The sequence below is a fragment of the Mytilus trossulus genome, chromosome 6 (genome assembly GCF_036588685.1).
Source record: "Mytilus trossulus isolate FHL-02 chromosome 6, PNRI_Mtr1.1.1.hap1, whole genome shotgun sequence".
NCBI classification, from domain to species: domain Eukaryota; kingdom Metazoa; phylum Mollusca; class Bivalvia; order Mytilida; family Mytilidae; genus Mytilus; species Mytilus trossulus.
In genome coordinates this window covers 43156919-43175624 of record NC_086378.1, presented here as the reverse complement: position 1 = coordinate 43175624, position 18706 = coordinate 43156919, and the positions used below count along the sequence as shown (strand labels likewise).

Here is an 18706-nt window from a genome sequence, read left to right as displayed (position 1 = left end):
AAAGTGGAACCTTTCGTGATGGATTTCGCGCATGATAATTGCGAACTGATGCGATTATTCTTAAACCACTAGTCCAGTGGTATTGGCATTATCAGCGAATAATCATCGAAGCAAAAATATGCAAATTATAGAGAAATCAATCATATCAGCTTGTATGAAATTTATAAAAGTTATATAAGCACGTATAAAGTAAATACGATATATTATGTACTTTTACAGATATCTTATAAACTGCACTAGATATCGTATGTAGTTTTTATTTTTATTTTGCAGTTGAATAACTATAAATACTGTGTGTAATATATACATACCGAGAGAAACTATATCAGTTAAACATCCCTTTTGGCGTTGACGATCATCGAATTTTTCTGACCCCAATAGCACCATACAAACACCTGGGTTGAGTTCAATAGCGTAGCAGCTACGTGGTACTAAGTAGATTTTGACTATTGAACTGTAGCTATAGACTAGTTGCTACATAGATTTTGATGGCAGCTACGTACCACGTTGCTGCTACGATATTGAACTCAACCCTGATATTCTTTACAGGGCACACTTATTTTGATAATTTCATCGAAAACCTTTATGAAAAAGGAAAGGCCAATTTGTTTTCTTTCAAATAGCATGTAATTTCATTGTGTTACTTTGATTTAAACATTTAAATTAATTTTCACATTTTTACCAAAAAACGAACACAAATTTGATAGAAAACAATATTAGTAAACGACGAGGAAGATCGAATGCACTCAATATATTCGGTTAAATTTATCCAAAATGTTCACAATTAAAGAGTTCTATGTTCTTTTGTTAACACAAACACATAATTGTGTTAAATGATTCTTAAATCTCTACTTACTTTTCATTTCTGTGTCTGTGTTAAAAAATTTGAAATATCCTTGAAATTTAAATCATATGCACATAATTTGTGATACACATAATTTGTGATAAACTTTTATATTATATAATCATAAATTGTTTAAAATTAGCTATCAGATTTTCTGAGAATTCCGATGTTTGATCTACCGGATATAAAAAATATCGAACAATATAGGGGATAGATGATCATTTAAGAAGAGTATGGGTAGATGTTTAATCGGGAGATAGGGTAAAGGGGGATATATTTTAGGCCTTTTCTTTAAGGTATCTTTCAAAGTATTAATATCGTATTAACAATATAATTCATCTTATTACCTCTATTAGATGACATATATGATTGTACATAGTTTGTACATATTTTCCTTCGATCTGTAAGTACTAACTGATTATGTCAGTATCTTATGACTGGTGATGATAAAACGAATTGTCTGTTCATTTCACAATTGGAATCACGGTACGAAATTCGTCAAGCAAGGATCTACTTTTTTCTTTTATTCACAAAAATCGTAACTGATTTGTTTTCTCAGAAGCACTCGATTGTGTGTGTGTGAATGACATTTTTTTTTTCAATAAAATTTCTGTAGCTTCTTGTTTAAGCAGACGTGTCTGCATGTTTGAAATGTACATGCCATATTATGTCAACCTTCAGATGTTCACGTTGAATTCATGTGTACGTAACCACTACAGGTTCTCAGTGAGTTCCAGAGAGTACTAGTAACCCAGTAGCCAGTCCTTCGGAACTGGTACAATTGATGCAATACAATAAAATTAACGGTACCAATTTTTCTGCACCAGATGCGCATTTCGACAAAACAAGTCTCTTCTGTGATGCTCGTGGCCAAAATATTTGAAATCCAAAGTTTATATAAAAGATGAAGAGCTATAATCCAAAAGGTCCAAAAAGTATAGCCAAATCCGTAAAAGGAATCAGAGCTTTGCATGAGGAGATACATTCCTTAATTTATAATAATTTCTAACAATTTGTAACAGCAACAAACAATCCGTATTTTCATGCCAGTACCGAAGTACTGGCTACTGGGCTGGTGATACCCTCGGGGACTAACAGTCCACCAGCAGAGGCATCGACCCTGTGGTAGTAATAACATTAACGGTACCAATTTTTCTGCACTAGAAATTTAATTTACCGAAACCCAGATTAACTAAGAAATTGCATTCAAAATAATTAATTTTCAACAAATTTAATATCGTGTTTCTCGAAAAGCCTTGTACAGAGCATAGAATACAGGCATAATAATAGGTTTTCATTTTGTGTAAACAAAAGTCAGGAAAAACTAAGACAGGTCCGAATAGAGTAAAATATAAATAGACAGGACAGAGATTACAACTATAAAAAGCAGGTCTAAAATTTTCATCTTTTTTTATTATTATTATTATTGCTACTTTTAACTGCATAGTGAAACGATGGATAAATAATAAACCTCTGAAGTGTTGAATTTCATGCTTTAAAATCTTCGACTGATTGCAAATATTACAAGAATTAAATTATACAAATGAACAAGAATACCCTCAAACTTGCATAAAGTCAAAATGTCTAAGATTGCAATTTCGCATTTTCCCCTTTTGGAATGAAGTGGTGCTTTTTCACAGCTTCATACACCCAAATCATCTGAATTTCTTTCGATATTTACCTGATTTTAAATAAAATCATGCTCCGAATTTCACAGGACCACATTTATTATTTGTTCAATATACTGATAAAAAAAAAGATTTTGTGTATGTATTTGCCAAAGTGCATATTGAAAAAAATCAATGATATTTTCTACGCTGAATACAACCTAGTTCAAAAGAACGACAATATATGTTTCACCAACATATATTTTTTAGGAAAGGACTTGCAATTGGAGATATGATGCTTTCAATACAAACTTAAGAACGTTTACTCGCAGATTTTCAGCTTTCCAATTGTGAACTTTCCATTTCTAAGTAGCAACATTCCAGCAGCACCTGCATACGGGGTATATATCTCCCAATTGATACGATATTCCCGTGCTTGCATTTCCCATCATGATTTTCTTGATAGAGGGTTGCTGCTCACAAGGAAGCTATTAAACCAAGAGTTCCAAATGGTGAAGTTGAAATCATCCCTTCGTAAATTTTACGGACGCCATCACGAGTTGGTTGACCTTTATGGAATAACCGTTTCACAAATGATATCGGATATGTTCCTTACGTCGTAACTACAGTCCCCTTCCCTTTCATGAATGTGACCTACCGAATTAGACTATTTACTGGATTTGTAATCACATAAGCAACAAGACGGGTGCCACATGTGGAGCAGGATCTGCTTACCCTTCCGGAGCACCCGAGATCACCCCTAGTTTTTGGTTGGGTTCGTGTTGTTTATTCTTGAGTTTTCTATGTCGTGTCATGTGTAATATTGTTTGTCTGTTTGTCTTTTTTCATTTTTAGCCATGGTGTTGTCAGTTTATTTAGATTTATGAGTTTGACTGTCCCTTTGGTATCTTTCGTCCCTCTTTTATGTGTTATGTGTACAAATATCCCCGGATCTTGCAAGAATTCCGTAATATTCTCATGAATATTACGGAATTCTTGAAAAAAACAATCAATCAGCATGCACCTATAAAGTCTTTAGAGGGTTTATAAATCGTCACTTTGTTGAAGTTTAGATTTTAAAAAAATCAAAGATTAAAACTTGAAATGTTGAAAAACTTGAAGAAAAAAAAAGAGAGAAATGAAAATAAGAATAACTACCTCGCAATGCTGGCTATATTTTTATTTCGTCTTGGATATAACAATAAAATATTTCATACAAGACCACCCATTATCAATATAAGGTATGAAAATAATCAATTTTAAAGCACTTTCCCATATGTTCGAGAGATATTTTGTAGATATGATTAATCTAAATACTGTCCTGGTTTCAAAGATTTGTTTCCACACAGATTGATAGAGAGATGCAAACTTGCATGGTGGGTGGAAAAACGTATTAGTAAACTCATCATAAATACCAGGCTTTAAATTTGAAAGCCAGACGAGTGTCGTTTCGTCTACAAAAAAAAACATAGCACAGTGATGAACTAAAAATATATGGACAAATAAAGTTCGAAGTTGAAAAGCATTTAGGACTAAAATTACGAAAATTATTGCCAAATATGTCTAAGGTGATATATTATTGTGGTACAAAATCCGAAGTATTTCGCAAAAGTTAAAGTTTTGTAAATAGTGATTGTTACCATGTAAATGATAACTCATGTCAACACAGAAGGGCAAAATGTAGGGTTGGTTAAATCCTCGGGGAGGAAAGCTCCACTAGCATTAACGTCGACACAGTGGTGTTAATAAACGCATCATAGATATTAGGCTTAAAACTTTGTACGCTCGAATAAAAATAATAAAGGACGAAATTGAGGTTCCCTGAGAACCCAAAATTTCGATCGAGAGAAAACAGTGCGCTTATATCAACTTCTTATTCAGTCTTTTTTTCTTAATCTTTAGAATTATGTATTTAAAAAATAAATTCCATAATAGAAAGGTACATTTTTTTAGATTTTCTCTACGAGACATTATCATCCGCCAGTGTTTGGTTTTCCTATGTGTGTACTTCTATGACGCCTTTTCATTTCTTTCTTCTTTCAAAACATAAATACATGTGACAGAAAATGAATAGTTGAGTTGACAGATTTATACATCATATTTTAATGACAATGCACTCACAAGATCCCAAGTATTCAACGTTCAACAATTATACCAACAATTCAGATTATTTAAGACTTATTTTTGCCGAAGGATAACTTATGTATAAAATGCATTTTATATTGAATAAATCATTTACCACAATGTTTTCCATACTCAATGGCTATGATTTATGCAGTAAACTGACCTTGTTAAGTCAGCAGTACTTTTAAATTCATATATATACAATAATTGGAAAAAATTATCGGAAAATTCGAACTAAAAGGGCTTCAATTTGTTCGGACTGATGAACCGGCAGTGATATTTTGATCATCTACTTACATTAAACTGATATAAATGTTGTAACACAGATTTAACATACTCAAGTTAAGTTCTTTTTCAAAAATAAAATAAATACATGCCCGAGGACACGAATGCCTCCCATCAAGCTGCCCAAATTCAAACTCTATTCATTATGTTTAGTTCTCAGCATTGTGAATGAGTTTCATAAAATTTGAATGAGAAAAAGAATAAAATAAAGTGTGGAAACGAAATGAAAAAAGCAAGTTTCCAAATTTTAAAGAGTCATATACCCGGGGGAAAAAAGCTGCTACTCAAAGTTGATTGAAACAACGAACTTCAAACTTGTCAACTACAATTTAAGTGTTTTCAAAACGTCTACAACGACCCATAATAATTTACATAAAAAACATGTAATTAATGAGATGTAAAACAATGATAATTATTCAGTGTGCAATATCATTTATTTCTGGGCAAATCTTTAATGGTTCGGAAGATGTCAAAATAAAACCGACATAATTTCCTATGCCATCTAGAAAGTATTATAAATTAAGGAATGTATCTCCCTCATGCAAAGCTCTGATTCCTTTCACGGATTTGGCTATACTTTTTGGAGCTTTTGGATTATAGCTCTTCATCTTTATGTAAGCTTTGGATTTCCAATATTTTGGCCACGAGCATCACTGAAGAGACATGTATTGTCGAAATGCGCATCTGGTGCAAGAAAATTGATACCGTTAATTTTATTGTATTGCATCAATTGTACCAGTTCCGAAGGACTGGCTACTGGGTTACTAGTACTCTCTGGAACTCACTGAGAACCTGTAGTGGTTACGTACACATGAATTCAACGTGAACATCTGAAGGTTGACATAATATGGCATGTACAATAAATTGAATTACGAACCATAACAAAATGAACTTATCACATTCTCACTTATTGATTCAATTACCATATAGAGGGACCATATCGGCTATTCGTAATTTATTTTGAAAATAGCTAAGTTACAGTTGAGATTGAAATTCAAATTTTTCTCTAGAAAAGACTGGGAACAGTTAACAAAAACCTTTTATACAAGGTTTGTTTTTGTTGGTGTGAGAATTTTTTTGTAACATTTACAGCAAACAAAATAAACGACCTAGTGAATGTGAGTATGATTATATGGATTAAATCTTCAATGTGATGTTAAACTAAAGAACGGGAGCTAAAGTTCTATATGCGATAAAATCTTAGTTAAACAGGGACAAAAGTACAATGTGCGATCACAATTCTTTAAGCTTCTTTTGTTTGCACTGACCAAACCAACTAACATCATTCGAGGAAATTCTAGATATCTGTACGTATTGAAAAGATAAATGAGGACAAATCTGGCTTAATGTATGTTCAAATGTATTGTCAAATATTAACGACACTCCAGTACAATAAAATACCCCCAAAAATATATCTAATTACATAACTCTATCCAAACAAGGGAACTGGAGTGTGCAGTGTACAATTTCGTATATAAATAGAAAGGTATGTCATGCTCAGTTTAAAAACATAAATCAACCTTGAAATTTTTAATCTTTAACACTTCAAAAAGGAATAGTGTTGCAACTTTGATTTCAATTTAAGTAGATCTTGATTTTTAAATTATTTTTGCCCCGTGCATTTCATGTTACCCATTATTTCTTTTTTTTACAATTATGTCGCTCAACTTGGTTGATAGTCATAATTTACAAACAGAAATTAATACACACTAACTCATACATGTCAAGTTTTGTTTGAATAAGTATGACTTTCGCCTTATAATACTCAGAATGACTTGCAAACGCTTATAACGGAGATGAATCAAGTCCAGTTTGTAAGTTAATATACAATCATCTAAAATTGTTTAAAATCGTCGTTTTAAGATAAGGTAGCACAATACAAAGATTATTTTACTTCCAATCACTAACCTTTGAAATGCTTTAACTGTATTATGAATGCATAGAAAATAATAAAAGAGGTATATATAGATAGATAAAAGATTAATCTTTTTAATGAATGCAATATTTTTATTATGCAATCATTATTGATTGTCTCTATGGTATTCCATTCTCTCATAAATCTCTAATTAGTGTAAACATCCTAACAACATATAAAGATAATGTTTAAATAGGTGTCAAATTTGTTCTATACATTCTATCTGAAATCTGAGACACCCTTTTGTAGAAAATGGCCATAGGAACAACATATAATAAAATCAACCATCAAGAGATAACTATGCAGAAGCTAATTTCATATAAAAGTGGAAATTTGGTGAAAAATATTTTTGACACAGTTAACATTATATTTACATAATTGTTGCATAATACTAACATTGCATTAATTTGAAAGAGTAATCTGTTAGCTTTCCAAAACTACAACATTTATTTTATATAAAAGTGACACCTAACATCCACGTATTCCAACATCTATCCGAATTCCGATAGCAATCAATCTTATTCGGAAGACTCCGTATACATACTATAAGTATTTTATTGAAATTATATTACAAAATATTAATCACATGATGCTAGTATAACTAGACTTGTAATTGCTTTAAATCAATCCATTACTTGCAATTGCTTTAAATCAATCCCAATGGATTGATTTAAAGCAATTGCAAGTCTAGTAATATTAGCATCATGTGATCATTATTTTGTAATATAATTACAATAAAATACTTATATAGATATAGGAAGATGTGGTGTGAGTGCCAATGAGACAACTCTCCATCCAAATAACAATTTAAAAAGTAAACCATTATAGGTTAAAGTACGGCCTTCAACACGGAGCCTTGGCTCACACCGAACAACAAGCTATAAAGGGCCCCAAAATTACTAGTGTAAAACCATTCAAACGGGAAAACCAACGGTCTAATCTATATAAACAAAACGAGAAACGAGAAACACGTATATATTACATAAACAAACGACAACTACTGTACATCAGATTCCTGACTTAGGACAGGTGCAAACATTTGCAGCGGGATTAAACCTTTTAGTGGATCCAAACCCTCTCCCTTTTTCTGAAACAATAGCATAACATCACAACATAGAAAAACATACGATAAAATATCAATTGGCAGACTTAACTCAATCAATAAAACGTATGATTACACAATGAACGAATAAATTTGATCTGCGATATCTGAATACAAATGCACAGTTAATTAAATATTAGAGACAAACATTTATGACCAAAAAGCTAACAAACAAATTCGAACACAGGACATCACTGAGAAATATTTAACCAATCAATGTTCACTTTAGAAAAAAAACGTTTTTTTATAATCTTGAAGTTTATACAAATGTTGTAAGAATAAGTGAAAAATTGAAGATATTACAGATAATCAAAGCTGGTGTACAGACAAGATCCATATAAATAAAAAATAACAAAAAAGCCTTATAAACAGTGTCAACAGGTCGAATTAACAAGAAAATACGATTTGAGAGTACTCGCAGTTATAGTATGTATACGGAGTCTTCCGAATAAGATTGTTTGCTATCGGAATTCGGATTGATGTTGGAATACGTGGATGTTAGGTGTCACTTTTATACAAAGTTTACAACTCTTGTATGAAGTCATTTGATGATAATTTTCTTCGTAAAATAATAGGCTTACAAGTGCTACTAAGATTTTTCAAAAACATCGGGTGTTCGACCTGCTAGTCAAAAGCGTTTTGTTAAAATATACATTTCACTTTTTTAGGTCTTTTGGAAAATTTTGTTTGTGATGTATTTAGACCCCTCTACCATGAAATTTGTTTTGCATGCACATAAAAATTGCGATTTTATCCAACGCTATCATATGTTAAAACGTTGTTTTCAATTTAAACTTGTTTAGCCTAACAATGTTAGGTCTGTCTTCCCTTGCCGGGATTCGAACTCCTACTCAGATATCGTGGCACTCAATGTGCCAATGTTATGTTGAAGTAAATATAATACATAGATAAAAAGAAAATGTTAAACTGTCTACATGTTCAGCACGTTAAAATCACCAAATAAGTCAAACTGACCAAAATCAATAATTGAATTGTTGAATTTAAAAAGAATCAGTCCTTGAGAGATGCTGTTTATCATCTTATTAACGTGTTATAGTATTCTTTAATTTGTCTTTATGAATATCACTTTTCCTGTTTAGTCAGTTTTGGGTGATATCCATTTGGCGTGTATCTGTACTTTTTTGTGTTATAACACAATGTTGGCTGCTGTATACATACGTTTGAAATTTGTACCTAGTACGTCTATTTGTTATGTTCACACATCGTTGTCAATATAATGGAATTTTATGCAAACTGTCCACCACTTACTACATAAAAAAATGTCTGTACCAATCAGGAATATGAAAGTTGTTGTCCGTTCGTTAAAAGTGTTTGAGCTTTTGATTTTGCTATTCGATTTGGGACTTTCCTCGGAGTTCAGTTTTTTTTTAGTTTTTAGTTTTTGTTTTGCATACACTGTGATATACACTATGTTGCAAAATTTTCAGCAGTGATATAAGTTATCACGACCAGGAAGATAAAGGAAGTTATTGCCCTTGAAAATTTTTAACAGAACTTATGATTGAAGCATATCAACATTAGAAAGTTCATGTTTTGCAAAGACTTACAAATAAGTCAAAGATTCGATCCCCGTTTCGGAACTGAATTGTCGGCTCTCTTGAAACCATTTACGAGTATGATCTTGAGATAGTCCCGTCTGATTAGAACGGTGATTGTGGCTGATCTGTTTTAAGAGTCAAATCTCTTTCACAAAAAAAAGACGCCCTTGTAGATTTCGAAAAAGAGCAGGATAATGCCGCTACAAGGCAGAACTCGCACCAGTAAAGTGCAAAGGGATTAATATAAGTCCCAATAATTTGTGTCTCATTCCACTATAAATATATGTTTAAACTAAGTCATCATGACCGAAATTGTCAATTGACCTCTTATTAGAAGTAGCCCTCGAAAGTCAATTCGTACCAATTGTTTTATTTTTTTGCAGTAACTATAGTAGATGGAGAAAACCTTAAAATGGCAAAGCTGTTAGTAGTACCGATACACCCTGATTCACGGCAGCTCAAACTTGACATCACAGGCTGCATTATGTCATTTAAAATTTCGTCACAATGTTGTAAACATCACATTGATCTGTAACAGCAGATTGATAACTGTTTTGTAGTTTATCAGAAAGCACATTGCTTGTAAACATCTAATTTATTTCAAACATTTTAATGGATGTAACTCAACTTTTGCTATTCATGACTTTTGCAATCATGTGATGTCAATTATTTTTCAATCTTGACCGATATATGAAATATTGAAGCAAAATAGTAACCTGTAATTTGTTAACATATTTGCTCTTTGTCTATGAATAACTGTCCATCTACTGACATTCAAACCACATCTCCATCTATTTTTATCTGTTTAATGTGTATTTGTTTTCTTGTATTTAGCTTCTCTCGTGTAATGGCGGCACCTCTTTAGTTACTCTTTATATGTTGTGTCTAAATTTAAATTGCAACACTTCAGAGTGACTGAACAGGTTTAACAAAATCTTCACAAGAAAGAGTAATGGAAGACACATTGGAATAGCACCAGACAATTTAGAATTCAAGCTTTTAAATGTATACTCAGATCTGTATATGAATGTAAGAAGGTTTTTTACAAACATTTTCTGTTCATATTTTCACACCCACTTTTAGTAAGCTCAACTAATATTATTATAGAAATGCTGTTTTTGAGAAGAAAAAAAAGTACATTACTGAATGAAAAGGAAAGTAGATAATTGTTGTTTACTCATGGATTTCAATTGTGAACTAACAACCAATTTTTGTTCATCATGACAAGTAATCTCACATATCAGAAAAAATGTACTAAATGGACAAAATTACAATGTGCATTCACAATTCTTTAAGCTTCTTTTGTTTGCACTGACCAAACCAACTAACATTATTCGAGGAAACCAAAAGGTCCAAAAAGTATAGCCAAATAGTTGAAAGGAATCAGAGCTTTGCATGAGGGAGATACATTCCTTAATCTATAATAATTTCTAATAGTTTGTAAAAGCAAATTTTAATTTCAAATGTATTGTAAAACATTAAAGACACTACTGTACAATAAAATACCCCCAAAAATATATCTAATTTCAAATTACTGATAAATTATATTTTTGCCCTGTAAGATCCTGTAAAAGGGAGAAAGCCGGATTGTGGATCTGATAGTAGTAAGTATGCTGCCAGATATAGACATAATTATGATACCCTGATCAGGGCTACATAATATGAGGGTTTTTTTTATTGACTATTGACTATAAAGAACCTTTGAGAGCATGCTCATATGTCCTAAGTCATAAATTATCACACTTTTGAAACAAAATTTCACAGTTCCTTCAAAAGTGAACTGATAAAAAAATTTTGTGGATATTACCATCTACATAGTATGTCCTTATTATATACATAGTTTCATTTAATTCTATAGTGTGGTTTCAGGGGAGTTGTAATGACAAACTATTACATTTTTATGTTAAGGTTAGAATTCAATGTTCAAAGAGGTTTAACTCCTTGAAAAAAAAAAAGTAATCATAATATCTTGTCGATATGCACATCTACATAAGATGTCCTAAGTAAATGAAAAAGTTTCATGAAATTCTGTTTTGTGGTTGCGGGTCAAAAACAGTTAATCCTAAAGAACTTTGTTTTGTAGGGAATAAATATGATGATTGTGGATTGGTAATCAATCCATTCATAATAAAGAACAGATTTTAATTCATACCATTTCATTTCTGAGCATATCTAGTTGATGAATGGGAGGCAACTCCTGTCTGTTGGATTCATTCATGGCCTTATTTAGACAATGAACAATGTAAACATTGACATATTGTATTTATTATTAAACCTTTCTTTGTTGAAAACTTTATTTTGACCTCAAATGTATTTCAGATATTTGTATCATTGTGTTAATAACTCTTTAACATATACCCCACACCATCTTATTCATATGCCATGCTATATCTTTGAATTTTTCTAGAAGAGCAACAAATCTAAATAAGTTTTCATATCTCAATTTTTTTCTTGTTTCTTTATTAATTTATAAGATCTGATGATCTTATTTGTATCTTTCTTGAACAGCTAATGTTATTTCCATTCCGCATTTCTTCAATAAGTCCTAAAACAACAAAAGATAACATATTAGCATTCTTTGTTAAATATTGCCACTTCTAAAAATAGGTAAAGTGAAATCTAAATACAGAATAATTTTTTCTCACAGAAATGCATAACACACTTCTGAACTATTCAGGAATGCGTAAGTTTGAAAATGCAATAGCAAGAGATGTACAACTCATGGAAGATACCATTTTGTTCCAACTAATGATAATTCAAGCAGTTTCTTGCTTATATTTTCACACAAATATTTTTTTTCGCTTTAAAAGTCTTTTATTACTGAAATTGTTTTACAATTTTCAAAATGTTCTACCATGTAAATCTTATGGGTGCTAATGCACAGTACAAAAAAACAAAACTTTTAAATCAAGCTTTTTATGGAATGAAACAAATGTGCATATACGGGAACACATTTTCTTACAAAAACTTGTAGTTGCATTTGGACAATGTTTCTTAATGATCATCTGTATGTTTGAAGATTAAGTTTGTGTAAATTTAAATCAAGGATGAGTTTGTTATTAAAAAAATATGAAATGGGAGATAATTCATATATGTGAAGGGACCTTTTTGTCACACCTACATATTCTAAATTTGTTAGGATGTTTTCGCACATGAAAACTTCTGACAGATATATCAGAAAAATGTTAAAAGAGGAGCTTTTCCTGCAGGACTTTCAATGATTTTAATTTAAACTTTATAATTATTGAACCAGTAAATTCCTTTCATTTACTTTTTGTTCATTATAAAACTGTCAATATGTTTCAGTTACTTCTTCAAGAAGTTCCTCCATATCCTTTAATCAAATAATTTATCCCTTCTATCAGTTAAAACAATTTTCAGGTGTTTTCGTTTTTGGAACTTATATTAAAGAACTCTGCTAAAAAGAAGTACTTGTACTGTGTCCATTTTGAGGAAAACATCTTAAAAGTGATCTTTTTCTTGCAGCTTTATTTCAACAACTATAGTTATGTTTTAATGGAAAAAAATACCTTGTCTATATCTTTAAGAACAAAATCTGGTGATCTAGCAATACATTTCTGTACAAATCTGGATACTTCTAACTCTGACTGAAGATGTGGACACTAAAAAATAAAAAAAATAAACGTACATAAATAACAAATATTAAACTAACAATGTATAATTTCAAAATATATAACAGGCTTTCAGATAGCCTATTAAAAAAAAAATTCTTAATGTTTACTTGTTCTTACACATCTTCTTGAAAGTGTCAGTGCGATCGTAAATAACCAGATAAGTAGGGAACAAAACTAGATAAACAACTTGTCTAGTAGTCAAGAATCTTCTGAGACAGAGACATTCAAAAGACTTTTTAAATTTAGCTTTATGAAAAAATAAGCAATATATTATAGGTTCTGAACACTCAAATTAACTTTCTGTAGAAACATTAATTTTCGTTGGGTTAAACTTTCATGGTTTTGTATTTATAAGATTTCATTGGGATTTAATTTCGTGGTTTACATGTTTTTTATGCGTTTTGATATTTGATTTTGCCATGTGATTATGGACTTTCCAAATTGATTTTCCTCTGAGTTCAGTATTTTTTTTGATTTTACTTTTTAAATGTAGGTAAAATTTTTGTGGGGATTTCAAATTCATGGATATATTCTTACCACGAAATAAACAAAATAAAATCCTCCACAAAAATGTCTGCCTTTACAGTATCTTGCACTGGTTCAGGATTTATTTTAGGAATAGGAGTGCCATAAAACAATTTTTGAATAATTAACTCTACCCCTGTCCATGCCAAATTTTATTAAGGTCATCCTGATGAACACAACCTGATAATTTTGAGATATATATATATATCATATACAAATATTTTGTTTATCAGGATTTTCAAAAATGATATTTAAGATAATAAAAAATCTATCTTATACTTACAGACCCACTGTTTTCCTCATCACACAAATTAACAACCATGCTATATAGACTTAGAACTTTTCTTAAGAAGTCAGGAATTGATTTGTAGTGATTATAAAGATGTCCTTTAGAAATGTACCTGAAAATATAACAACAAATATATCCACTGGTTTCAAACGATGCCTCAATTCTCACAAGACTGCCTAAAGACATTTTATATTCCTTAAAACCACCTAAAAAGTCTGAAATTAATATAAAGTCTTTTAAAATGTATCTGAAAATTCATATTATTTACAACTGTTTAATATGGTGTCTCAATTCTTATTTTTTTACCTTGAAAGAACTCATCATTTGTCAAATAATTACTGTTCCAGGAAAATTGAAATAGACACAATTTTTCTGTATTGTTTCAGTACTTTACAGGTCAATATGTCTTCAAAATATACCAGTGTTGCTTAGAATAAGAAAATTAATATCTTTTAATTGAAATTGTCTATTTTGGGGAAGATTCAGTTCAGCAGATGTTTAGTGCCATAATCACAGTATATCAGTTAGATCACAGAATATCGTTTCTTTTTTTTTTCATGTACACTGTCTATTCCTATACACAAGAAATGAGAAAAGATCATTCATAGTTATATGTTAAATGTTCTCCAATTTGAGCATGACAGTCAAAATACAGTAACTTATTCCTAAATGAATGAAAAACTATCTAAAAATATAAACCAAATGGTTAATATTCTGCAGATAACACATGAACCTACAATATTGACCTATAGTATGAATTTGTTATTTGTGAAATTTCTATGTTTAAAAATAAAAGCTTACATGAGCAACCTATATGGAATTATTGACTGTGTTGAAGATGAGCACATCTGTTTTATTATACTCTCGTTAGGAAGAGTGAGTATTATATCTGGAGAAGACTTTTGAATAACATCTAAAACTTTGTGGAATCTTGGTACATCCTGAAAAATACCATTATTTTAGTTCTGTTGTTACAAAATAGCAACCTAAAAAGCCTGTTTAAGAATTCATAAAACGTTCATAAGAAGTTTAAAAAATTGGTAACCAGTATATACTAATAATCACTGAACTCACCCAAGGTTTTCATAACTTAAAATTTGCAACATAAACTGAAGGAAATTGGATGAGAAACTAAAGCATTATTCTGGTACAAGAATAATATTTTCAAGTCCCACATTCTCCTTCTAAAAAGAGTTGTCAAAACCAAATGTTTTAAGACAGTAAACTATCAATGTAAGTGTTACTTTAATGCCAACAATTTTGTAGCAATTTTGAATACTCACAAACATTTAGAAAAAAAAGTATCTTTGAAATAAAATTTAGAATGGCAATGAGGTATATATCAAAGAGACAACAACCTGACCAAAGAGCAGATAACAGCCGAAGGCCACCCATGGGTCTTCAATGCAGTGACAAAATCCAACAACCAAAGGTGGGCCTCAGCTGGCCCCTAAATAAAAATGTGTTCTAGTTTAGTGAAAAACTGCATATCTATGTGACAAGTCAGGAACATCATCACTGATCTAATGTTGTAATAACTTTAAGAGAATATGGTGTTGATGGCACATCTTTGATAGTTTGATTTATACAACATATCTTTGTTCACCTCCTAAATATCATCTACCAATATTTACTGCTGGTCTTGAGATACCTTGAGACAAATTAATAACAAGTGATCATTAATTGAAATCAAAACAGTTCTTATAAAATTGTATGCTGCTGCTCAACCTTTATATTTCCTAATGTTAATATACATGAAGCCTAATGTCAAATTACTGTCAGATAAAAAGTAAGATAATTGTCTAATACAATACTTACCAAGTGCTGATATGCTGTATGTGCAATCAATATCACAACTAATTCCTTCAAAATCTGAAATAGATTATAGCAGGGCTGTTTTAAATTTATTTGTGTAAAGGTGCAAACCTTTCAACTTTTCAGTAAATTTCAAATTTGTCCTTCTTACAAAGAAATCATTACATCATGAAAATTTAATCAAATGGTGGAAATGTATAAATTGAACTTATATGGTTATCCTATTACTCACAACATCATGTGACAAAAAACACAATAAATTTGCTATTTAAGTTTTGTCATGCAGTGACACTGAAGTAAAATCAAGTTGTCAAGAACAATGGACATATATGTGAGACAGAAAATTTCAGACCATAAGACATCTGTATACACACACACTCTGACCAGGGTTTCCCCTGGGTCAATTATTTTTTTCGCCACCTCTTTAGCCAAAACAATATATTTTTCGCCACTTTATTATTTTTTTCGCCAAATATATTTTTCTAATAAAATTTTATTCCCCCCCCCCCCTTTTCCGCTAAACAAGAAGTGATTTTTACAGCAAAACGAAGAATCTTATCACTTGGAATTGATCCCTCGTGTAAGGTGTAGTCATTACATTGAAGGGTAACTCTCATGACAACCACTTGAATATATTTCTTCATAATGACAGTTTTCTTTTCTAGACCATCGTAAATAAGTAAAACTATATGCTTGAAACACGTGTGTAACTGAAACGACTTTGAAGTACCCACTCAATGATCTATATGAAAGTTAAATGATAAAGTTTTAAATCAGCGACCTTTCTAGCTTTTGAACATTTTTCGTCATAACAACAATTTTCTTTTCGAAAGAAGTAGAGGAAGCGTAAACTTTGCTTCAAACACGTGCGTCGCAAAGCGGTAAATAAATCCCTTTTATGACATGCAAAAGAAGCCATTTAACCATATCATTTTGTCATATCATACAATCAACACCTTTATTAGTTAGTCCTTTGATGTCGATAGCTATAAATGCAATCAGCTGATTATTGATTTTCTGTCAAAATCTTAATGAGTTCAAGGTGAAATCCGAGTATTGTCTGATCGGTAAACATGGTAAAGTCAGAGAAACCCGAAAAAAGTAAATAAACAAGATGGCTGAAAATAAATCGTCATATATATTTCTTTCGCCAATGACGAATTTTAATAGCCACAATTATTATTTTTTCGCAAATTGCGAAAATGGCGACCGCCAGCGGAAACCCAGACTCTGACAATCATTGTTAGTTTGACTTAATTATTCATCCAATACATGTCATTTGTTTTGTTTATAAAATTTTCTCTTACTGCAAGGAATGTTTGCCATAGGAACCATATCTACCAGTGGCAACTCTTGCACTGCAAATACTATTTGTATAAAGATAGATTATTCCATATCATGTTTTCTGCTGCAGTTAATTGTATCAAAAAATTCGTTCAGAACAGAATACTCCAATCACTTAATCATGAAATTTTAATATACACTTACAAGTTGTGAAAATAAAGGTCAGTGAGAATTGATATTACACCCAAAAAATCAGTATTTAACAATTTGGTCTGTCAAATTTTGAGGTCCTGACAAACATATAGGATTGTACAACTTCTCTATGACATTGTTTCCACAGGAATACCATTCCAATGTTTTGCCTTTGTGAAATAAATACTTACCAAGCTGTTTTTGTTTGTTTTCTGTGACAAGAATTGTGAAATCTTATCTTCTACTTGGTCCCTAAGTGAAAAATTCATCAGAAAATTTACATTCACAATTGAAATTAATAATATCTTTTATTCAAAATTGAATAGAAATGCCTGAAAATATGTGAAAAATAAACTTGAATAAAATGAGATGAGGTAATGCTAATACAATTGCATACCGAATATCATTGACCTATCATTACCATTTCCCTTTAACTGACCACATGTTTTACATTTTTGTGTCTAGTGACCTATAGTTGATTACATCCATGTGCTTTGGAATCAGGTGGATAGTTTTCTCATTAGCAATCATTCCACATCTTCTTATCTTTATACTTTATACCTTTAACATGTAATCAATGAAAAAGTTAGAGAGCCGTGGTGTAGTGGTTAGTGCATCAGACTACTAACACAAAGGTTCCTGGTTCGATTCCCGTTTGGGATGAAAATTTCAGGAACTCAATTATCGGCTCTCCCTTGACACCATTTGCCAGTATGGTCTCGAGGAAACGATGATAGTCCCTCGGACGGGGACGATAAATGGCTGACCCGTGTTAAAAGAGAGAGCCATATCTCTTGCACGTTAAAGACACCCTTGTAGATTTCGAAAAAGAGTAGGCTAATGCTGCTACAAGGCAGCACTCGCACCCGCAAAGTGGAAAGGGATTAATATAAGTTGCAAAACTTGTTTCCCAATCCACTATAAATAAATATGTTTAAACTAATGAAAAAGTTGATACATGTAGTCAAAAAACAATGACTGAGCTCTGAGTGAGGGACTTGGACCAAATAATATCAACAGAAATAAGACAGGCAGATGCTAATACAACAGCATACCAAATATCATTGACTTAACATTACTGATTCTTCTTAAATGTTAATCACAAACTTTCACAACTTACAAACTATCCAAAATATCATGGTCAAATGAAATCGAGACTCAATCAGTAATTTATAGGTGAGGAAAAGTGTGATTCTTTTTTTGCACATTGTAATTTTTAGAGTTATTTGTCATTCCTTGCATTTGAAAAAAATCAAACTTATTATATCACTTACAGCGGATTCCATTGAGTGTGTAGCCAAAAGGTGATATCTTTGGTTAGCTTGCTTGTTAGCTGAACCGTGAAGTCATTATTAGGTCAGGTACACTAGCCTCCTTTTGAAGTAGCATAGTCCAACAGACATATTGATTGGTTTTCTGTCGGACAAGTCTATTCTTAAATAGGGTAGTTAATCTAACCTAGCAATGACTTCACGGTTAAGCTAACAAGCAAGCTAACCAAAGATATAACCTTTGGCTACACACTCAATG

At 31.4% G+C, this 18706-nt stretch overlaps 1 protein-coding gene across 2 annotated transcripts in view; it reads right to left on the bottom strand.

Annotated features, from left to right (window-relative positions):
- Nucleotides 1-11480: 11480 nt before the first annotated feature.
- LOC134721388 (Fanconi anemia group A protein homolog) overlaps nucleotides 11481-18706 on the bottom strand; it is a 56933-nt gene continuing 49707 nt past the window's right edge. For both annotated transcript variants that reach the window (XM_063584354.1, XM_063584355.1), the window contains 6 exons: nucleotides 17368-17428; nucleotides 15704-15757; nucleotides 14687-14826; nucleotides 13880-13997; nucleotides 12967-13059; nucleotides 11481-11981 (listed from right to left, as the gene is read on the bottom strand). In XM_063584354.1, the coding sequence (XP_063440424.1) occupies nucleotides 11922-11981; nucleotides 12967-13059; nucleotides 13880-13997; nucleotides 14687-14826; nucleotides 15704-15757; nucleotides 17368-17428 (526 nt within the window). In that variant the 3' untranslated portion in view covers nucleotides 11481-11921. The remainder of the gene's footprint in view (nucleotides 11982-12966; nucleotides 13060-13879; nucleotides 13998-14686; nucleotides 14827-15703; nucleotides 15758-17367; nucleotides 17429-18706) is intronic.